The sequence below is a fragment of the Nerophis ophidion genome, linkage group LG18, assembly GCF_033978795.1.
Source record: "Nerophis ophidion isolate RoL-2023_Sa linkage group LG18, RoL_Noph_v1.0, whole genome shotgun sequence".
NCBI classification, from domain to species: domain Eukaryota; kingdom Metazoa; phylum Chordata; class Actinopteri; order Syngnathiformes; family Syngnathidae; genus Nerophis; species Nerophis ophidion.
In genome coordinates this window covers 36746162-36763552 of record NC_084628.1, presented here as the reverse complement: position 1 = coordinate 36763552, position 17391 = coordinate 36746162, and the positions used below count along the sequence as shown (strand labels likewise).

General features: G+C 35.6%; 1 protein-coding gene across 7 annotated transcripts in view; it reads left to right on the top strand.

The window, feature by feature from the left end:
• ncam1b (neural cell adhesion molecule 1b) overlaps positions 1–10611 on the top strand; it is a 364821-nt gene extending 354210 nt beyond the window's left edge. For 6 of the 7 annotated variants that reach the window (XM_061878066.1, XM_061878064.1, XM_061878065.1 and 3 more), the window contains one exon: positions 3862–10611. In XM_061878066.1, coding sequence (XP_061734050.1) covers positions 3862–3982 — 121 coding nt within the window. In that variant the 3' untranslated portion in view covers positions 3983–10611. The remainder of the gene's footprint in view (positions 1–3861) is intronic. The other variant, XM_061878068.1, reaches the window with a different exon arrangement.
• Positions 10612–17391: the final 6780 nt, after the last annotated feature.

Sequence of the window (17391 nt, the reverse complement as noted above, 5' to 3'; positions counted from 1 at the left end):
GTAGTTCACAAACAAAGATGGGGCGAGGGTAAAAAATTTCCAAGCAAATTGTCGAACAGTTTTAGATCAACTTTTCTCAACGAGCCAATGCAAAGAATTTAGGGATTTTACCATCTGCGGTACGTAAAATCATCAAAAGGTTCAGAGAATCTGGAGAAATCACTGCACGTAAGCGATGATATTATGGACCTTTGATCCCTCAGGCGGTACTGCATCAAAAACCGACATCAGTGTGTAAAGGATATCACCACACGGGCTCAGGAACACTTCATAAAACCACTGTCACTAAACACAGTTTGTCGCTGCATCTGTAAGTGCAAGTTAAAACTCTACTATGAAAAGCGAAAGCCATTTATCAACAACACCAAGAAACGCCGCCGGATTCGCTGGTCCCGAGCTCATCTAAGATGGACTGATGCAAACTGGAATAGTGTTCTGTGGTCTGATGAGTCCAAATTTCAAATTATATTGGGAAACTGAAACAGGAAAATAAACATCCGGATTGTTATAGGCACAAAGTTCAAAAGCCAGCATCTGTGATGGTATGGGGGTGTATTAGTGCCCAAGACATCTGTGAAGGAACCATTATTGCTGAAAGCTCCATACAGGTTTTGGAACAACATATGTTGTCATCCAAGCAACGTTATCATGGACGCCCCTGCTTATTTCAGCAAAACAATGTCAAGCCACGTGTTACAACAGTGTGGCTTCGTATAAAAAGAGTGCGGGTACTTTCCTGGCCCGCCTGCAGTCCAGACCTGTCTCCCATCGAAAATGTGTGGCGCATTATGAGGCGTAAAACACGACAACAAGACCCCGGACCGTTGAACAACTCAAGCTGCACATCAAGCAAGAATGGTAAAGAATTCCACTTTCAAAGCTTCAACAATTAGTTTCCTCAGTTTTCCAAACGTTTATTGAGTGTTGTTAAAAGAAAAGGTGATGTAACACAGTGGTGAACATGCCCTTTCCCAACTACTTTGGCACGTGTTGCAGCCATGAAATTTTAAGTTAATTGTTATTTGCAAAAAAAAATTAAGTTTATGAGTTTGAACATCAAATATCTTGTCTTTGTTGTGCATTCAACTGAATATGGGTTGAAAATAATTTTCAAATCATTGTATTCCGTTTATATTTACATCTAACACAATTTCCCATCTCATATGGAAACGGGGTTTGTATATATACAGTATGTGTGTGTGTATATATATATATATATATATATATATATATATATATATATATATATATATACATATATATATATATATATAGCCTGGCCCCCAGCCTAATTGTTTTAACCCAATGCGGCCCCTGAGTCTAAAAGTTTGGGCATCTACAATGTAAATAGTCATGAAAATAAAGAAAACGCATTGAATGAGGAAAAGGTGTGTTTCATTGAGAATATACAAAATAATAAAATCTCTCAAAATGTTTTCATACAACTTTGGTAATCTACAAAGCTGATGGATTGTTGTCACATTACAACTAACATAGTCAGACGTACTGTGCTTCAACACACGGGTATGATTATGGTGTAGCGATATCAGCATGTACTCCATTTGTAATGACTTGTTGGTCGAGGACTACTTGGTGACATCAGCCTGAATCTGGAATAATAGACAGTGTGCGAGACTCTCTATGCATGTAGCATTACACGTAGTTTTCATCTGCTCGGATGGTACAGTGTGATGTAATACAGTTATTTCTATGTATACTAGAGAGGTAGAAAAGGTTCAACTGTGCATGTGTGCCTGTATCGCTTGGTCCAAGCAGAATTCATGATGTGTACTAGGGTTGTACTATACTGGTATAGTACCGCGGTACTAATGAGTCGAAAATGGTGCTATACTCTGGTTGAAAAGTACTGGTTCGTCGTCGTCACGTCATGACATTGCTGGTTTTATGAGCAGAGGAGCATGTTCGGCAGCGCACAATCCCAGAGTACTTACAAGCAGACACAGTGTGTAGACAGAAAAAGGGAGAATGGATGCATTTTAGTCTAAAAACTAATGATACAGGTGAAGTTATAACACTGAAGCGTCCTCAGGAAGAGGTGCTTTAAAAGCTATCGGCGACCGTCCATCCTGAAATGTTTTAGCTACGTCTAAATCAATAATCCTCGTCTCCACGGCGACAAATAAAGTGAGTTCCTTACAAGCAGGACGAGGAATAGCTAAAGATGCTTTACTAAACACCGTAGCTCACCGGCGTCACATTGTAAACAAACGCCATGGGTGGATCTACACATGACATCCACTGTAATGATACCAAGTACAATAGTGTAACTAGTCCAATTTTTTTCCTTTTTAAAAAAAGAATCATACTATGTTTATAAACTCAAGAAATACGTCCCTGGACACGAGGAGGACTTTGAATATGACCAATGTATGATCCTGTAACGACTTGGTATCGGATCGATACCTAAATGTGTGGTATCCTCCCAAACTAATGTATGGTATCAAAGAAGAAAAGAATAAGTGATTATTTTAACAGAAGTTTAGATAGAACATGTTCAAGTGGAAAGTAAGCAAATATTAACAGTAAATGAACATGTAGATTAATAAATAATTTTTACAGTTTGTCCTATATAATATTGACAAAATAATAGGTAAAAAAATGACACAATATGTTACTTCATATGCCAGCAGACTATTTAGGAACCTTTGTTTGTTTACTTAGTACTAAAAAACAAGTTGTCTTGTATTTTATTTGAGGACAATAAGAAACATACGTTTAATGCACCCTAATATTTTTGGTTAAACTAAAGCCAATAATGCCAATTTTTGGTGGTCTTCTTTATTTCGAGAAGTCCCAAAATCCATTTTGGTATCAGCACAACCTTAGCGTGTACTGAGTATTGACCTTAAAATAAGACCAGTCTTTTTTAAGGTGCAACATTTTGAGACGGACAAAATCAAAGACAACATTTTTTTTAAAGTTTTCAATGACGGTAAAGTAACTTAATTTTTAACCTCTTCAGGCCCAAGCTGTTTGTTTACATGCTTTTTGAATTTATATTTGCTATTTGGGTTTATTGGACCCTAATTAGAATAAGAACAAAAAATCATATTTTGACATGATATACTTAGTCCGTAAGTACACAAACGTGTACGTCATGTTTAGTGACATGCTAATTCTTATTTTTACACTTTTTTTCCCCCAAATTCCATTGAATGTTATACTCTTCTGACACCACCAGATGACAGTATAAGTGTCCACATAAGTGGCCATAAGACCCCAATTCAGTAGTGTACACAATTTTGGGAATAAGAGCAAAGAGGTGCTGTGCACGCATGTGTCCACTAAGATTTCAGAGCTTTGTTGCAATTAAAAATAAGACTTTCTTGGCAGCTTGGCAGACTACAGGTGTGTGTGTGTGAGACAAAAAGAAAAGCTCTGACTTTTGGGGAGAAACCGTTTGGTGCCACTTAGTTTTTTATGAGAGTAGAATACCGGCTTTCATATTTGGGTCAATAATAGTGTCGACATTGTTCCGTAAGGCACTCACATGGTTTCTCTGTTAACCGACAGGGGAGGAAGAGGTAGAATAATCAGGGGCGGCAGTATGAATGAATGAGTTCCTCGTCTGCGGGCGTAAGCTAGAAGTGTGAGGCGACTTTTTATTGCGTTTTTGTTCTTTTGCATATTTGATCCGCTAACTGCGAGCATTTGTCAGAGATGACTATTATGGTATGTCGTTACCTGTCTGTTGACAATCCCTGACTGTTGTCATGGTGGTGAAGAAATATGTAAGGAGACCCCTTCTTACATATCCTGTGAAATACGCCGATGGTGTGTTGTCAATCATTTCTAATTTCACTCTCTCCCGCACCCCCCCCCGCCTCTTTTCCATTTCAGGAAGATTTTTTCAGACGGGAAGGGCAAACTGGAGGAAGAATTGTCAAACGCCCTCACTGAGATGGCGGCGGAGCAACACAACAGTGTGATACAGACAAAAGGCACGCAGAGCAAAGCTTGAGGAGCTCGGCTAAAACTTCCAACGTCCAAAACATTTTTTTGTTGCGGCGACGGTGTTCTTTCATTTCCAGTGCCCTTAAGCGCGCACACACACACACACACACACACACACACACACACACACACACACACACACACGCACACACAGGTTATCATTTGTAATGGGGACCAAGTGTTTGATCAGACATTGTGGGGACCAAGTTGTTGATCAGACATTGTGGGGACCACCCTTTCTACAGGTTGTGGAGGCATGAAAAAAATGGGGTAAAATGGCCACTGCCCAGTTAGCTCATACACGTCTTTAAATCTCTGGATTGATGAAGTAATGTGCTGATCAGACTTACTGGGGACCCTGGGGAAAAATAGTTCATATGGTTCAGAATGGATCTGACTATCATTAGAAAAGGTTTCCCTTTAGGGAACTAGTTTTGTTGTCCCCATACCGTCAGAAGTCCCCTAAAGGTGACTGTGTAAACAGAGCGATGTCCCCTTTAAGTAAGCATAGCCAGAACACACACACACAGGTTATCATTTTTTAATGGGGACCAAGTGTTTGATCATACCTTGTGGGGACCAGGTTTTTGATCAGACATTGTGGGGACCACCCTTTCTACAGGTTGTGGATGCATGAAAAAAAATGGGGTAAAATGGCCACTGCCCAGTTAGCTCATACAGGTCTTTAAATCTCTGGATTGATGAAGTAATGTGCTGATCAGACTTACTGTGGACACTGGGGAAAAATAGTTCATATGGTTCAGAATGGATCTGACTATCATTTAAAAAGGTTTCCCTTTAGGGGACCTGTTTTGTTGTCCCCATACCGTCAGAAGTCGCCTAAAGGTGACTGTGTAAACAGAGCGATGTCCCCATTAAGTAAGCATTGCCAGAACACACACACACACACACACACACACACGTTATCATTTGTAATGGGGACCAAGTGTTTGATCAGACATTGTGGGGACCACCCTTTCTACAGGTTGTGGAGGCATGAAAAAAATGGCGTAAAATGGCGTAAAATGGCCACTGCCCAGTTAGCTCATACACGTCTTTAAATCTCTGGATTGATGAAGTAATGTGCTGATCAGACTTACTGGGGACCCTGGGGGAAAATAGTTCATATGGTTCAGAATGGATCTGACTATCATTTAAAAAGGCTTCCCTTTAGGGAACTAGTTTTTTGGTCCCCATACCGTCAGAGGTCCCCTAAAGGTGACTGTGTAAACAGAGCGATGTCCCCATTAAGTCAGCATTGCCAGAACACACACACACACACACACACACACACACACACACACACACACACACACTTGTATTTCTCACCTTCTTGAGACCTCTGAAAAATGCCTACCTCTTTAGGACCACACTTTCGAGATATATAAAGATGTGTATTTACAACATTAATAATAAATACATACTATACAAATATAAAAAAGACTAATGAAAAATGAGTTGGACTTTCACAGGAAAAAAGTCACAATTTCACGAGAAAAACTAAATTTTTTTAGCAGTATTATAACAAAAGTCATCATTTTACTCTAGGCAAGTCAAAATTTTACAAGAAAAACTGAACACTTGTTCAATATTATGAGAAAAGTTGGAATTTTACTCAAAAACAGTCGCAATTTTAAAAGTTAAAGTACCTATGATTGTCACACACATACTAGATGTAGCAAAGTGATTCTCTGCATTTGACCCATCCACTTGATCACCCCCTGGGAAGTGAGGGGAGCAGTGAGCAGCAGCGGTGCCGCGCCCGGGAATAATTTATGGTGATTCAACCCCCAATTCCAAAAGCGTAGAATTTTTGGCAATTTTATGATAAGAGTCCTAATAACACTCAACATAAGTCAAATTTTTGAAGAAAACTTTAAAATGCAATATTTTAGTTGGCAAAATTATGACAAATGTTATAATTTTACTCCAAAAAAATGTCACTGCTTTAAAAGAACAACACAAAAAATTGGCAAGATTGTGATAAAAGTCAGAATTTTATACGACAAATGTCGCCATTTTGCATTAAAAAGTAAGAATTTTACGAGAAACAGAAATAATATCAGAAATTGTTCCCAATGTTATAAGAAAGAAGTCGACATATTGTGAGAAAAAGACTGAAACATTTTGGAAACTTTACAACATTTAGTAGAAAACTTTGAAACGTTGGCAAAATTATAATAATCAAAATTTTACTTAGCAAAATTATGACAAAAGTCATTATTTTTGAAAATGTTTATTAATCCCCGAGGGGAAATTAAGTATTTCTGATTCTGATAATTTTACTCAAAAAATGTCACTGTTTTACAAGAACAACACAAAAAATTGGCAAGATTTTGATAAAAGTCTGAATTTTATACGACAAATGTCGCAATTTTGCATTAAAAAGTAAGAATTTTACGAGAAACAGAAATAATGTGAGAAATTGTTCCCAATGTTATAAGAAAGAAGTCGACACATTGTGAGAAAAAGACTGAAAAATTTTGGAACATTTACAACATTTGGTAGAAAACTTTAAAACGTTGGCAAAATTATAATAATAATCAAAATTTTACTTGGCAAAATTATGACAAAAGTCATTATTTCTGAAAATGTTTATTAATCCCCGAGGGGAAATCAAGTATTTCCGATTCTGATTCTGATCATTTTACTCAAAAAATTTCACTGTTTTACAAGAACAACACAAAAAATTGGCAAGACTGTGAAAAAAGCCTGAATTTTGTACGACAAATGTCGCCTTTTTTGCATTAAAAAGTAAGAATTTTACGAGAAACAGAAAGAATAGGAGAAATTGTTCCCAATGTTATAAGAAAAAAGTCGACACATTGTGAGAAAAAGACTGCAAATTTTTGGAACATTTACAACATTTAGTAGAAAACTTTAAAACGTTGGCAAAATTATAATAATAATCCAAATTTTACTTAGCAAAATTATGACAAAAGTCATTATTTCTGAAAATGTTTATTAATCCCAGAGGGGAAATCAAGTATTTCCGATTCTGATTCTGATCATTTTACTCAAAAAATGTCACTGTTTTTCACAAGAACAACACAAAAAATTGGCAAGATTGTGATAAAAGTCTGAATTTTATACGACAAATGTCGCAATTTTGCATTAAAAAGTAAGAATTTTACGAGAAAGAATAGGAGAAATTGTTCCCAATGTTATAAGAAAGAAGTCGACACACTGTGAGAAAAAGACTGAAAAATTTTGGAACATTTACAACATTTAGTAGAAAACTTTAAAACGTTGGCAAAATTATAATAATAATCAAAATTTTACTCAGCAAAATTATGACAAAAGTCATTTATTTTTGAAAATGTTTTCTAATCCCTGAGGGGAAATTAAGTATTTCTGATTCTAATAATTTTACTCCAAAAATGTCACTGTTTTACAACAACAACAAAATTTGCAATATTATGATAAAAAGTTCGAATTTTATATGACAAATGTCGCCAATTTTGCATTAAAAAGTTAGCATACATAAAGTAGTAATTTTATGAGAAAATATTGTAATATTACAGAAACATTTTTCCCCATTTATTAAGAAAAAAGTCGACACATTGTGAGAAAAAGACTGCTTTTAGTTAATTTTTCTTTTTCTTTGTTTATAATTGTTTTTTAATCTTCATTATTTACTTCAAGTTACTACAGTATGTCTTTATATACATATTTATTTACTTTCATTGTTTTATTTCAATTTCTTACACACACTTGTTATTTCATATGTTGAACAGAGGGGGAGCACTTTTTAAAACAAACACAGTCAATTTGAAAAATCCTTAATTCTGATGGATTTTCTATTAGATGCAATGTTTTTTGGGACCATGATTTATGTCCTGACTTGTTCACACCTCCTCATATGGAAGCTACTTTTCCCTGTTGATGTCTCAAGAAGGGCAGAAATACAACAACACACACACACACAAACACACACACACACACTTGTCTGGCACGCACTTTGACTTTAAACCCAGGAACTCAATGTGTATTTTATTTTTTTAATTGTCATTTTATTTAACTGGTTGAGATGATCAAGAACTTAAATAAAAAGATGTGGAAAATATTAGAAAGGTGAACAAATAATTACCGTAAATGATCTTTTGACAGCCCTTTATTTAGGACCAACAGGAAATAGGATTTTGATCTGGAGAAAATAAACTAAAGTTGTGATGATTTGGAGTGCATGAGAAAGTAGACAAGAAACACTTATAAATGTTAATTAGTTATGCGCAAACTGCTTAGTCAGCAATAGTACCGCAGAGTCGTAGGTAAAGTGATCATGAATTGGACAGAAACAGCTGAGTAGCAACAGTTTTAAGATAACTAAGTTGCTAACGATACTTCAAATGCAGCTACTGCCATTTTGTAGAGTTAAGAATGAACGAAGAGGTTGCCTACAGCCACATCTGTTGACCCAGTTCTAAAAATTGACGGTAAATTTCTTTCCGGACCAAACGCTGCTGTGTTTAAAGGCCTACTGAAATGTGATGTTCTTATTTAAATGGGGATAGCAGGTCCGTTCTATGTGTCATACTTCATCATTTTGCGATATTGCCATATTTTTGCTGAAAGGATTTAGTAGAGAACATCCACGATAAAGTTCGCAACTTTTGGTCGCTGATAAAAAAAAGACTTGCCTGTACCGGAAGTAGCAGACGATGTGCGCGTGACGTCACGGGTTGTGGAGCTCCTCACATCTGAACATTGTTTACAATCATGGCCACCAGCAGCTAGAGCGATTCGGAACAAGAAAGCAACGATTTCCCCATTAATTTGAGTGAGGATGAAAGATTCGTGGATGAGGAAATTGAGAGTGAAGGACTAGAAGGAAAAAAAATACTATAGAGTGGGAGCGATTCAGATGTTATTAGACAAATTTACTAGAATAATTCTGGAAAATCTCTCATCTGCTTATTGTGTTACTAGTGTTTTAGTGAGTTATGGTCGTACCCGTACAACCTGAAGGTCAGGCCCGCACCTTTCTTCAGCACCAGTCGACGGGTGGTGGCGATGCCCATCTCTGCCCTTCGCAAGCGACCCTCTTCGAAACACGATCGCTGCATAATTAACTGTACTTTGTGTGTGTGGGGCGGTATAGCTCGGTTGGTAGAGTGGCCGTGCCAGCAACTTGAGGGTTGCAGGTTCGATTCCCGCTTCCGCCATCCTAGTCACTGCTGTTGTGTCCTTGGGCAAGACACTTTACCCACCTGCTCCCAGTGCCACCCACACTGGTTTAAATGTAACTTAGATATTGGGTTTCACTATGTAAAGCGCTTTGAGTCACTAGAGAAAAGCGCTATATAAATATAATTCACTTCACAATCCAACCGTGTTCGCTTGACCGCTCTGTTCCATAGTAAAGCTTCATCGTCATCTTTCGGGAATGTAAATAATGAAACACTGGCCGTGTATGTGTTGCTAAAGCCGGCCGCAATACGCCGCTTCCCACCTACAGCTTTCTTCTTCGACGTCTCCATTATTCAGTGAACAAACTGCAAAAGATTCGCCGACACAGATGTCCATGATACTGTGGAAATATGCGATGAAAATAGACGACTTAAAGCTGTGAACGGTGCCGGAACAAAATGTCCTCCACAATGCATGACGTCACTTCCGCGGGAAATTTAAAATTGCAATTTAGTAAACTAAAAAGGCCGTATTGGCATGTGTTGCAATGTTGATATTTCATCATTGATATATAAACTATCAGACTGCGTGGTGGGTAGTAGTGGCTTTCAGTGGGCCTTTAACTGAATAAAGGTGCTAACTGGAGCATTTACGGTAAATAACTGAGTTTTTCTTTGCTTTGGTTTCCACTCCGAGGCTTGTCTGTGCATGTTTGACCTGCCACCGCTCGTTTTACGGGTTCCCGTCATCAGACACACGTTTCATGGCCACGACGTCTGAAACCCCCACGTCTCTTGTCACTGCCTCACCAGCGTTGGTCGTTTTGACTGAAACACACACAACCACACACACACCCACACGCACACAAAAACCACACACACACACACACGCGGAAAAAAAAAAGTTGCGACCCTCAGCCGAGCGAGCGTTGTATGTTTCCTGGCAGGGGCGACTTCCTCGCACGAAGCAACAAAGACAAAAAAAAAAAAGTTTTTGTACTATTTAACATTCCCGTTCCTGCCTGCAAGCTTGTGCTCTGTGCCTGTGTGTGGGTCGATTGTCTCGTCAGCGGTTTCTATGATAAATCTGCATAGCTTTGTCGTGAGAGAACTAGCGTCTTGTTTTTTTATATATATATGAATATATGTATAAATATATACTGTATATTAAACATGTATTATTGGAAGAAGTGGACTAATTCTAAGGAGGTGTCCCAGTCTTATTGTGAAGGAGCATGACTCATCAGCACCCTCACTTCCTGTCGGCTCATTTTCATTTGAGCGGTGTTGTTAAGACTTTTTCTTTCCTCCTTCAAATGTTCTGTAAAGTGTGTGTTCCCCCCCCGACCTCCAACTCCAATATGTGTAGAAACTGCTTGTCAGAAGTTAGCAGGGTGGTCACAAGATAGTCCATGCTTTTCAACCGACCACCTTGCTGCCTCTTTTTATTGAGTCAGTCTTGAGTGCTAACCCATTTTCAAAATAAAACATGGATTGTCAATCTAAATCTCTGGCCCGACGATTTTTGTTGTGTGGATTTTTGCATGTGTTGTCGGTGTCGATTTTCTTTTTTTAAACAAATAATAAAGAAGTTTACATGAATCAGTCAATCAATGTTTACTTATATAGCCCTAAATCACAAGTGTCTCAAAGGGAGGCAGGGTGCAGGTAAAAAGGTATCGAATGCTTGAACCAAAAATAAACAAAAGGTGAGTGCTCCTAAGAAAAGGCATTGAAGTGTAGGGAAGGGTATGCAAAACAAAACTACAACTGAACTGGCTAGAAAATAAAAAAAACAGAATGCTGGACGACAGCAAAAACTTACTTTAAAGCAAAGACGGCGTCTACAAAGAACATCCGAACATGACAGGACAATCAACATTGTCCCAACAAAGCAGGGTAGCGCCCGCACAACTTAAAAAGGTGTCTAATGCTTAATCCAAAAATAAATAAAAGGTGAGTGCCGCTAAGAAAAGGCATTGAAGCTTAGGGAAGGCTATGCAGAATGGAATTAAAACTGAACTGGCGGCAAAATAAACATAAACAAAATGCTGGACGACAGCAAAGACTTACTGTGGAGCAAGGACGACATCCATAATGTGCATCCAAACATGACAAAACAATCAACAATGTCCACACAAAGAAGGTTAAAAACAATTGAAATATTCTTGATTGCTAAAACAAAGTAGATGCGGGAAAAATCGCTCAAAGCAAGACATGAAACTGCTACAGGAATATACCAAAAAAAGACAAAAAGCCACCAAAATAGGAGCGCAAGACAAGAAGTAAAACACTACACACAGGAAACGGCAAAAAAGTCCAAATAAGTCAGGGTTTGATGTGACAGGTGGTGAGTGCCGCTAAAAAAACGCATTGAAGTTAAGGGAAGGCTATGCAGAACAAAACTAAAACTGAACTGGTTAGAAAATTAAAAAAAACAGATAACTGGACGACAGCAAAGACTTACTTTAAAGCAAAGACGGCGTCCACAAAGTACATCCGAACATGACAGGACAATCAACAATGTCCCCACAAAGAAGGGTAGCGTCCGCACAACTTAAAAAGGTGTCTAATCCTTAATAAACCAAAAATAAACAAAAGGTGAGTGTCCTTAACCTTCGTCTTGTGTTAGGGTCGGCACCGACCCGTTTTAGTTTTTAAATGCATAAAAACACCACATACATTTATTTTTTTGCATCAAAGCTTTTTGACTTTGTCAGGAACCTCTTTGTCAACAAAATAAAACATTTAAATTTTTTTCACTAAATTATAAAATGCTCTGGTAGAAATTATGCCCTTGGTGTTGTTAGGGTCGGTTTCGACCCAGTTATAAAAATAAGATGATAAAGCAATGACAAGAGCCAAAACTGAACACACTGACAGCCAGCTCCTCTCCCAATCATGTGAGCTTTAGTGGATTCTCATTTTACCTTGTTATCCTGTACAAAAACAAACAAAAGACGGACACAAAAAGTGTCACTTTTTGCCACTCTGATTTTGTTTTTTTATTAGTTTTGGAACTAGTAATCTATTTCTCTTGGTTTCATTTGCTTGATTGGTTGTTGTTTGATGTTGGATTTCTGTTGCTGAAAAAAATACTTTTTAGCCTTTTTCTTGAAGTAAATATATATGGGTCGAAATTGACCCGTAACAGCATAGATGTTACTATAGTTAAAATTCTTAAAATGAAAAAATAAATAAAACACATTTATTTAAGAGATGTGTTCTAATACCCCTTAGTAATAGTTAGATAACACAACAACCTTTTTTTTTATTTATATGATTCTCTTGAGTTTCGTTTTACCATTTTTAAAAATTGAAATCGAGGGGTGTCCTGACAAAAAAAGGCCCAATTGCCCAAACCAAAAATATTAAAACCAATATTTTCAAGGATAAGGAAGCCTAACGAGGTAACCAAGAGATGAGAAACAAATTGGATGATAGATAATTGTTTTTAGTGTATTTTACAGCTGATTTAAGACATGGGTCAAAACCGACCCGTTAACATAAGAGATGGTAACAGAAAGCTAACACAAGAGGAAGGTTAAGCGTTGACCGGTCCGCGGGTACAAAAAGGTTGGGGACCACTGCTTTAAATGACGGCAGCGTTTTTCCTATTTTTGAGGAAGCTACTTGACTGTACTCAGAGATCCTCTAAATCAGTGGTCCCCCACCTTTTTGTATCCGCGGACCGGTCAACGCTTAATAATTTGTCCTGCGGCCCGGGAGGTTTTTGTGGTTGGTGCACTAATTGTAAGTGTATATTGTGTTTTTTATGTTGATTTTATAAAAATGAATTTAAAAATTATTCTGCGGCCCGGTACCAATCGGGCCACGGCCCGGTACCAATCGGGCCACGGCCCGGTACCGCGGCCCGGTGGTTGGGGACCACTGCTCTAAATGACAGGAGCACTCTGCTGTGTTCAATCTTCTGTTCTGGGGACAATGTTTTGTAACAAAGCCAAACAGGACATAGACGTACCAAAGTTTTTGAAGGATGTCAAAATATTCTCAAATTTCTACAACTTAAGTCCCAAACAAATATATCAAAAAGACCTTTTTATCAGATGATGTCACGATTTTGAATGATTAAATATACAGCCATCCATTTTCTACTGCTTGTCCCTTTTGGGGTCTGTAATTGTTTATAACAATAATCGAAAATAGACACACAATACAGGCCAAAAGTTTGGACTTGCCTTCTCATTTCAATGCATTTTCTTTATTTTTACGACTATTTAAACTGTAGATTGTCACTGAAGGCATCAAAACTAAGACACCTGTAAAGTGAAAACTACTTCAGCTCATGAAGAGAATGCCAAGAGTGAGCGAAGCGGGAATCAGAGCAAAGGGTGGTTATTTTGAAGGAACTAGAATATAAAACATGTTTTCAGTTAATTCACCTCTTTTTTTGTGAAGTACATAACTCCACATGTTCATTCATAGTTTTGATGTGACTATCTACTATGTAAATAGTCATGAAAATAAAGAAAACGCATTGAAATGAGAAGGTGTGTCCAAACTTTTGGCCTGTATTATACTTTATTATATTATTATTATTATATTATATTATATACTGTATTATACTATACCAGGAGTCACCAATCTTTTTGAAACCAAGAGCTTCTTCTTGGGTACTGATTAATGCGAAGGGCTACCAGTTTGATACACACTTAAATAAATTGCCAGAAATAGCTAATTTGCTCAATTTACCTTTAATTAATATATATATATATATATATATATATACATATATATATATATATATATATATATATATATATATATATATATATATATATACAAAAAAATGGGGATTTCTGTCCGTCATTCCGTCTTACATTTTTTTTCCTTTTACGGAAGGTTTTTTTGTAGAGAATAAATGATGAAAAAAACACTTAATTGAACGGTTTAAAAGAGGAGAAAACACAGAAAAAAATGAAAATTAAATTTTGAAACATAGTTTATCTTCAATTCCGACTCTTTAAAATTAAAAATTCAACCAAAAAAAGAAGAGAAAAACTAGTTAATTCGAATCTTTTAAAAAAATAATTATTTATGGAACATCATTAGTAATTTTTCCTGATTAATTTTAGAATTTTAATGACATGTTTTAAATAGGTTAAAATCCAATCTGCACTTTGTTAGAATATATAACAAATTGGACCAAGCTATATTTCTAACAAAGACAAATCATTATTTCTTCTAGATTTTCCAGAACAAAAATTTTAAAAGAAATTCAAAAGACTTTGAAATAAGATTCAAATTTGATTCTACAGATTTTCTATATTTGCCCGAATACTTTTTTTGGAGTTTTAATCATAAGTTTGAAGAAATATTTCACAAATATTCTTTGTCGAAAAAACAGAAGCTAAATTGAATAATTTAATTGAAACGTATTTATTATTCTTTACAATAATAATAAAAAAAAAAAAACAATACTTGAACATTGATTTAAATTGTCAGGAAAGAAGAGGAAGGAATTTAAAAAGGTATATGTGTTTAAAAATCCTAAAATCATTTTCAAGGTTGTATTTTTTCTCTAAAATTGTCTTTCTGTGAGTTATCAGAAGCAAAGTAGTGAATTATATTTATATAGCGTTTTTCTCAAGTGTCTCAAAGCGCTCTACATAGTGACACCCAATATATCTAAGTTACATTTAACCCAGTGTGGGTGGCACTGGGAGCAGGTGGGTAAAGTGTCTTGCCCAAGGACACAACGGCAGTAGCTGGGATGGCACAAGCGGGAATCGAACCTGCAACCCTCTACCAACCCAGCTATGCCGCCCTATAAAAAAAATAAATGAATTTATTTATTTATTTCTAAAGATTTTCTAAATTTGCTGGAATATTTTTTTTTATTTTAATCATAATAAGTTTGAATAAAATACTTCACAAAATATTATTCGTCGAAAAAACAGAAGCTAAAATGAAGAATTAAATTAAATATTATTCTTTACAATAAAAAAATTATTTACTTGAACATTGATTTAAATTGCCAGGAAAGAAGAGGAAGGAATTTAAAAGGTAAAAAGGTATATGTGTTTAAAAATCCTAAAAATAATTTTTAAGGTTGTATTTTTTCTCTAAAATTGTCTTTCTGGGAGTTATAAGAAGCAAAGTAGAAAAAATAAATGAATATATTTAAACAAGTGAAGACCAAGTCTTTAAAATATTTACTTGGATTTTCAAATTCTATTTGAGTTTTGTCTCTCTTAGAATTAAAAATGTCGAGCAAAGCGAGACCAGCTTGCTAGTAAATAAAAAAACATTAAAAAATGGAGTCAGCTCACTGGTAAGTGCTGCTATTTGAGTTATTTTTAGAACAGGCCAGCGGGCGACTCATCTGGTATATACAGTCAATTTAGCTAGTGTCCACAATATTTTATTATTTTTTATTCATGTTTATTTGTTTATTATTTGGGAGGCAAAAACTACATTACATGTGTTTTACCAGCTTTTACAATCATTAAGCAGACTGGGAAATGTTATAAAAGTGTTAAGACTCGATGATAATGCAAACGTATCAAACCTGATCGACTGATAACAAAAATAAATCATTTCTGCTGTTTAGTACTAAATGAAAAGCAATTTTTAAAAAAAATCAAAAAATAGTAATTGATGTGTATTATTTTATCCACAGAGTAAATAGAAGGAATATGAGAATAACAAAGACCTCAGATTGATATGATCAGTAATTATTCATGAACTCTCAGAGGACAAACATAGTTGTGCTTTCAGTACATTTTTGTTGTTGCGTTCCTCCATTTCACACAATCCATGCTACCAGAGTTTTTTCATGTTTAAATTGGAAATTTTCATTTTCAATTCTCTCGAAAAGTGTACAATACACCGGGATCCATCCATCCATTTTCTACCGCTTATTCCCTTTGGGGTGGCGGGGGGCGCTGGTGCCTATCTCAGCTACAATCGGGCGGAAGGCTGTTATTCCGAAATACCCCCAAGCTCTTCATTTTTCAAAAGGGCAATAAAAACTTCTAGATTCATATATATCTTCACATACATCCATCCATTTCCACCGCTTATTCCCTGTTGGGGTCGCGGGGGGCACTGGCGCCTATATCAGCTACAATCGGGCGGAAGGCGGGGTACACATATACATAATACATACATATACACACGTGAATATATATGCATACATAAATATATACTGTATACACATATATATACATGCATACATACACATAGATATATATCCTTATAGACACACACACACACACACATATATATATATATATATATATTCATATATATAAACATATACATATAGATACATATACACACATATACATATATATATATATATACACATACACACACATATATATATATATATATATATATATATATATATATATATATATATATATATATATATTCATATATATAAACATATACATATAAATACATATACACACATATATATATATATATATATATATATATATATATACATACATACACACACACATACACATATGTACATACATATATACATACATATATAAATATATACATACATATCTATACATACATACATACACATATATATATACTGTATATATGCATATGTATACATATATATACGTATATACATACATAAATATATACACATACATATATACACACATACACATACATATATACACATATATAAATACACAAATATACATACATAAATATATACACATACATATATACACACACACACATTCATATATACACACACGCACATTCATATATACACATATATATATATATATATATATATAGACATTCATATATATATATATATATGTACACATTCATATATATATATATATATACTTACATCCATGTATATACATACAAACCCCATTTCCATATGAGTTGGGAAATTGTGTTAGATGTAAATATAAACGGAATACAATGATTTGCAAATCCTTTTCAACCCATATTCAGTTGAATTCACTACAAAGACAACATATTTGATGTTCAAACTGATAAACTTTTTGTTTTGCAAATAATCATTAACTTTAGAATTTGATTCCAGCAACACGTGACAAAGTAGTTGGGAAAGGTGGCAATAGATACTGATAACGTTGAGGAATGCTCATCAAACTCTTATTTGGAACATCCCACAGGTGTGCAGGCTAATTGGGAACAGGTGGGTGCCATGATTGGGTATAAAAGCAGCTTCCATGAAATGCTAAGTAGTTCACAAACAAGGATGGGGTGAGGGTCACCACTTTGTAAGCAAATTGTCGAACAGTTTTAAAACAACATT